The sequence below is a fragment of the Myotis davidii genome, unplaced genomic scaffold, assembly GCF_000327345.1.
Source record: "Myotis davidii unplaced genomic scaffold, ASM32734v1 scaffold44, whole genome shotgun sequence".
Classification (NCBI taxonomy): Eukaryota; Metazoa; Chordata; class Mammalia; order Chiroptera; family Vespertilionidae; genus Myotis; species Myotis davidii.
In genome coordinates, this window is record NW_006299705.1 from 8086575 (window position 1) to 8093845 (window position 7271).

At 37.2% G+C, this 7271-nt stretch overlaps 1 protein-coding gene across 2 annotated transcripts in view; it reads left to right on the forward strand.

The window, feature by feature from the left end:
- Window positions 1-7271, forward strand: part of VCAN (versican) — a 104401-nt gene that overhangs the window by 68361 nt on the left and 28769 nt on the right. For both annotated transcript variants that reach the window (XM_006775509.2, XM_015571658.1), the window contains 2 exons: window positions 2516-2629; window positions 4475-4588. In XM_006775509.2, coding sequence (XP_006775572.1) covers window positions 2516-2629; window positions 4475-4588 — 228 coding nt within the window. The remainder of the gene's footprint in view (window positions 1-2515; window positions 2630-4474; window positions 4589-7271) is intronic.

Below are 7271 nucleotides of genomic sequence, written 5' to 3' on the forward strand. Positions count from 1 at the left end.
AGCATGTACAGCTCTCCCTGTTTTTAAGAGAGGTTCTGTAATTTGCTAAGGGTTGCACAGCCACACACATTATGGAAAAGTGGGATTTGAACTGAGATCAGCCCTACTCAAAGTCCATGGTCTTTTCACTGTTCTTAGCTGGTTTCCTATTATTATAGCACACAAGTGGATAATTGATAGTTAATTATATGTAAACCAGAAATCTTATTCATTTTGTAGAACTTATTTTCATTTTACTCTAGCCTAATAATGTTGAGAAGTCTGCTGCAATGGTGTTTTCTGGAACATCATTTGAATAATATTTTCAATGGAATCCAAAAGTAACCATCACCACCTAGCTACTACCTACAAAAAGAAAAAAAAATCAGTACTTTAAGGGCTTATGTTGGTTCAAAATAAGTTTTATTGTAATGAATATGCTTTACAGCATGGCCTCACTTAGAATTATTCTTCTGAACATTTCAATATTATCTTTTGTGCCACTTCAGTTTCCTGTGCTTCAGATAGAGTAAAATAGTCATAACATGCAACTTTTTATAAATGACTTGAACTATTTTATGAATAAAATTGATCAAAGGTGGCTGATGAATATTTTTTTATCATCCTATATTTAATCTGTAAATGATAAGCATGTAACCTGGCCAACATTTGTCCACTTGTAATTTAGTTACAATATACTTCAGGTTAGTGAAAATATGATATAGGAATCATTGGTAATATTGAGAGAGAATTAAGTTTGACAAATGAATAATAAATGTGTACCAGTTATCCAGTCCACAATGTTTACCTAGAACTATATGTTGCGTCTTCATTGCAAAACAGATCATCATATTAGGTTAATTCAGTAACTGGATGCTCATATTGCATTGCCTGGTCTATCTGTTGGAGATTTAACTTTCAGAGGTGAATTCAAACTGTGTACAGAAGAATAAAAATCATAAACATAATTTTTTTCTAATTTAAGCTACTTTGTGTTCACAGAAAGACCCACTTTCTTGCCAAGTCCTTGTCCCATACTCTCAGTGTGGTATCTGGTGTCTGTGGAGGGAACAATAATAGTGCGTCACATTTATATGGCACACCACAGTTTCACCAAGCGCCTTCTCCGAAGTGTCATGTTGATTTTGCACTGAGGGCCGTGTGTAGAAGTGCTGTTGACTGTAGCTTCGTCATCTAGTCAGAGTACTTTGAAAGGCAGAAAGCTAAAACAGCTAGGGAGGTTTTAAATATTTTCAAAACTACATGAGAAAGAATCTTAGAAGAGTTGGGGTAGTTTTTGAAGTTGGTGTAAGCATCTGAATTAACCTAAAACTGATCCCACACATGCAAATATGAATTTGTCAAGTCTTTCTAGTAGTCTAGAATTTACTTAACACTCAGAAAGTTTGTTTGACTTTCCTATATGAAAAAGACTGTTATCTTCTACTGGCAGTACCTTCTTTATCCGAATGTTCCTTAAGTTCACGTTTCATAAGTAGACGGTCTTCTTTTCATGTGTAATTATTTCAGGGTTTTGGGTCTTAAGATTCTTGAACATAAGTTGTAGCTCATATATAACCTATTTATCACAATTATTTTGTAAAACTTTAAACTGTTATTTGGATTCTTGAACATTTTGAAACAGGCATCTCTAGAAAAAGACTCAAACTCTAATAAATACAAGCTATTAATATAAAGACAGTTATCCAAGAATTGTTACAGAATAATATGTGTGCTTCAAATAGTGTAAAAGTATTTGCATTTGCCATTTTAAAACATATTTTAAGCTGTTTCTCCTTATAAATTTGTGGCTCTGGCCTTTATATTTATCTGCTAGGAGTGTTGATTTTGTGTTTTAATGAGAAAAATTGCAATAAAAATTGGGGGTTTCATGTTAGGTGAGGTTTTTGTGTTTGGGTTTGTTTTTATACAGTAGAGTTTAATCCATGTGTTGCTTTTCTTCAAGTATAGTTTAAAGGAGTACATTTGGAACGTGTTTTTGGAAAAAGCATATTAATGTAGCAGAAGAGACTTCAGTGCACACTTTCGAAGAAAAACAGTTTCTGAGCATTAAGTGGTAAAAGGCAATGATAATTCAAATGATGGTAACAAGCCAATCTGCTAAAAAGAATGCATGTTCTGTGTATCCAACCATTTCACATGAACTAACCTCGTGTAAAAGAATACATTTCCATTCACTGTGCACATACGTGTAATCATTTTTGACTAAAATCAATTGCCATTATCATGCCAACTAAATCTGCAGTAGAATATATTAGTTGCCAGATATTGTGCAAAATATTGTTGAAAATAATGATGATTGAATCCAAGAAAAGAATAGATGCAATTTGTAATAATTAGTTATGCCAAGACACACTCCAGAGAATAAAATTAATGTTAATTTTTGTGTGTAGCATATCTAAATTGCTACGGTAAAACTTATCTATCATGGTAGCAATACGTGGCATTTTATGCTAAAATACATTGAAAGTTAGAGATGGGCCTAATTGTTTTCTTATTTTCCTGAACACGATAGGACCTGATCGTTGCAAAACGAACCCGTGCCTCAATGGAGGCACCTGCTATGCTACTGAAACTTCCTATGTGTGCACCTGTGTGCCGGGATTCACTGGGGACCAGTGTGAACTTGGTAAGATGTCCTTGCCTGAAAGGATGTAGTGCTTTTACAAAAGAGATATTGGTGGGGGAGGGGGTATTTATACTGCTTGAATCAATCAGAGGATTTCAGAGAAATCCATGTGTAGATGAATTATATGTTCAATGAAGTTAAAGCCATAGAGTGACTTAAGTAGATTGTGGGAAATGGGATCATTTGGTTACTGAATTTTGTTAATATACCCAAGACTCAGTAAAGCTTACTCAGGTCAGCTATGTCTTTTTGTGGATTTTACAGATAGGCTTTCTACAAATGTAAAGTTGCATAAATATTAACAAACGTTTTTAGTCTATCCCCCAAATGTGAATATCAATAAATGATCAATTTAAATACAGCAAATTTTCTCAAAGCTATATTTTAAAATGAGGGGGTTTAGCTGTAACATTTTGAGATAACTTGCTCCTCTGCTGTGAAGTGGGAGAAAAGCCTGCCTGGCTGTCCCCAGCAGCCAGCCTCACGCGCCTTCACCTCCAGCAGGTATGGATTGCAGGCCTCCTCCTCTCTTTCTAGTTCCGAAGAATGTAACTGTTCTTACGGAATCAGTTCCTTTTGTTCTCATTCTTATTTAGATTTCCTTTTCTTAAAAAAAAGACTCCATTTTAAAAAATGTATATTTTTATTGATTTCAGAGAGGAAGGGGGAGGGGGAGAGAGAGAGAGAGAGAAAGAAAGAGAGAAAGAAAGAAAGAGAGAAACATCAATGATGAGAAAGAATCATTGATTGGCTGCCTCCTGCACATCCCCCAGTGGGTATTGAGCCCACAACCCAGGCATGTGCCCTTGACCAGAATCAAACCTGGGACCCTTCAGTCCCCAGGCTGATGCTCTATATCCCCTGAGCCAAACCAGCTAGGGCAAGACTCCATTTTAAATTTGCCTAATTGTAGACCTTATCTCTGATGAAAGAAATGATGGACTATAATAACGGCTGAGCGCTTCTTTTAGAGGTACCAGGATGCTTTTCTCTTAACGATTGAGTAAAGAAGGCTCATGGAAATATTGGGATAAAATCCCTAACATTCATATTGAAAGGGTGCTTGTCTCAAAATAATAGCTCAGTAGTTGTGCCTCATGCTCTAGTTGAGTGATTCTGAGACTTCAGTGTGCATCAGAGTCACCTGGAGGGCCGGGCAAATACAGATTGTTGTTACCTCAGCCCCAGTACCTGACTCAGTAGATAAATCTGGGGTGGGCCTGGGGTGTGCATTTCTACCATTCTCAGGTGATTCTGCTGTCGCTGGTCCCAGGACCACACTCTAAGGACAACTGTCCTGGACAGCTGGGATCTATGGAATGTTTGAAAGCCAAGGAGTAAAATTATGACTGTGTCCAAAGAAGGCGACCATCGGCAAAATGGAGGATATACTGGAGAGGGAAGGGCTCAGGGCTTGGGAGGCCTGCCAGGTATTTTCAGTATTTCCGGAGTGAGGAAATCGGAGCATGAGCCAGGATTGGGAGTGGGTAGGCTAGACTAAAACTTGATCCATTTTAGGGCTCATGTGACTCATCTAAAAGAAATGGACACAGTGATCCTCCTCTAAATTGTTGAAGTTTTCTTAGGGTTTCCAGATATTTAGCAAATAAAAATATAAGAAGGTCAGCTAAATTTTAATCTTAGATTTAAAAAAAGAATAATTTTTCACTCTAAGTATGTCCTAAATATAAAATGGGACATACATATACTAAAAGTTTTTTTCTTTTAAATCTGAAATTCAAATTCAATTGGCTATCTTGTATTTTATCTAGCAACCACACAGTAACTAGAATCCTTCGATTGTTTTTTAAAGTTCTTTTGTGGCCTTTTATGATTTTATTTCAGAATTCGATGAATGTCACTCTAACCCCTGTCGCAATGGAGCCACGTGTGTTGACGGCTTTAATACGTTCAGCTGCCTCTGTCTTCCCAGCTATGTTGGTGCACTTTGTGAGCAAGGTAAGAGCTATTGCAACATTTGTAGGATGAACTTTATTCATAGTTCATTTTGAATGTTACTTCTGGAGAGTCTTTTGTCATAATCACTTGGATATTTTTAGTCCTTTGGGCATACTACATAGTCTTTCCTGCAGAGGAAATCCACAGGTTCCTAAGTACTTGAGGTTTCCTCATGTGTCCATAGTGCACAACATCTGAAAAATAGTGTTGACTTGATCGTTTTTATTTCACTGATAGGATGCAATTGCAGACAGGCACACTAAGCAAATTTAAAACCATCTCGCCTACAAAAGAAACATTGTTATATGTATTCCTCCAAAGGACAAATTAGGAATAGATCTTAATCCATGTTCATGGTTTGTTCCAGGTAGTATTGAATTCAATGTTAGTTGCCTTTATTTTCTCCCCCTACGCACTTGAGACTCAAGGGACTTATTTTTCTTAGTCAATCATCTCTGGAGAATGAGTTTATATAGTTGTTAGAACACATTGACTTGGACTTGGCAAACACTACGTAAAAGATATTGTGAATCTGCTCAACAGGGAATTTTCCTACTGAAGAAGCATTTACTTTTTCTGAATGAAAGAAAGGCCTATGTTCACGATGGCTTAAATCTCCTGATCCCTGTAATTTGCATTTTATGGCCCACGTGAGAGTACATGTTAGGTGGTTAATGGTAACATTTCTTAGTCCATGCATCAGAAACAGATCGCATGCTCAGCACGCTAAGCTTTGGAACGCCAATTTCCTCTACTTAAAGTCATACAGTGATTTGGCTTTGACAAAAGTGCCTAGTGCCAAACTTCCCTTCCACCAGACAAAAGGAAAATGTATTAGACTCAGAACACATTGGTCTAGCCCTACATTTTACTTTTTAGCATTAATCCAAACATCGCCACACTTAAAAAACAAAACTAAAAGGAGCCTGTATTAAATTGCCAATCGAAGGGGATGGCTGATGGCTGAGTTTTTAGATTTTTTTCCTTTTCTCTTTATTGCAAAGGAAGAATCTATTTGCTTTAGAATTTTAAAAGGTAAATATGAAAATTGACCAAGCAATTTCTCACTGTTTCCCTTCTTAAATGAAAACAGTGAGAAAAATGCCATTTGTTAAAGAAAACATAGGGTAATATACTCGAGTTATTAAAATTTGTTTAAATGGTTCTTGCTCCACTTATTCCAAATATAAGGAGCAATTAAAAAATCACACTTATTCCAAATACAAGGATCAATTCAAAAATCATTTGTTCAACAGGTGTTTATGGCGCACCTACTCTTGTCAAGGCACTGTTCTGGGCATTGGAGGTAGCGCTCTGAACAACACAAACACAGCCTTGATCTTGGTGACTCAGCATTATTCTTGGCAGAGAATAAAGAGAGATACTACTTGTGGGATACTTTATAGTTTATCAAATGCTTCCAGGTACATCATTTCATTTGGTTGACACAGTATTTCTATGAGTAAATGGGTTAGAAATTGAGGCTCAGAGAGAAACAGGTGTGTATGTGTTAAAGGCCACACAGCTAGAAAATGCGAGTGTGGGGAAAATGAACCTAAGCTGCCTTTGAAAGCCTAGGTTTTTCTCAATATCTTCACCCTTCTAAAGTAACTCTGACAGATAAACATTTTATTTATGTCTGTACCGGATGCGGTAACACATCCTTGAGAGGGACTTTGGGACCAGTTACCTTTTCCATCTCTTTAAAGGAAAATCAGAAAGAAAAGGTTTTGGGTTTTTCTCTCATTTCCGGTGCCACCTAACTTTCAGGTGCGTTCTCTATTTTTTTTTTTTTTACAGTGAGTTAGACTTTCATCCACATGATGAGCAACATTCATCACGGTCTGTTTACCGAATGCAGCTGTGCTCCTGCGATTTATTGGCAGGACTCCGAAGGAGTTTTTCTGCTCTTTTCAGGTTGCCTAAGAGCAAATGTTTTCTTCATTCACAGCAGCATTGTTGTCTAAACAGTTTTCTGTCCAAATTCAGTGATGACTGTGTTGTTTCTTCAGCTGACCTTTCCTGTTCTCTCATTAGTAACATCCCAACTCCCAGTAACTCTGGAATAGGGGCTGCAATTTGGTGGAATTATAACAGATTTGAGATCTGGAAGAGGGTCTTAGAACAGTGGAGAGACACACAGATGGCCCCCACTAAAGTCAGGGACATAGCTTGTCAGTGAGATGTGCCCAAGTGTTGACAACTTAAGACTTGACAGCTATATGTCAGAGGTGCTGAAAACGTTGCCTGCATATCATAAAGCGAATCGATTTTTTGTGTGAGATTGTTTGAATGACAGTTTCATTTTCCGTGACCATGAGCAGGAGTGTCATACCCCGCCCCCCGCCCCCAACCCAATCCCAACATGCACGGGCACAACAAAATCTGGGGCTTTGTAATGCAACCTATGCATTATAGGAGTTTTAAAACATAAGAAGTATTTTCATGCCAGATGTATTCTAAGGCTGTGTCACCCAAAAGAGTTGCCTTTTGAGAAATGAAATGTGTGTTACATTATTTTTAGGTAAGATGGGATAAACAAACAGACTGCTTCTGATACCTACTTTCAGAAGAGTATGATCATGTATTTTTTGAGGGGAGGGGGGTTAAAGGAAATATAGTGGTAATCTATTTTAATGATAAAAGATAAAACCAGACAAAAATCACTTGTGTTAATAGAAGA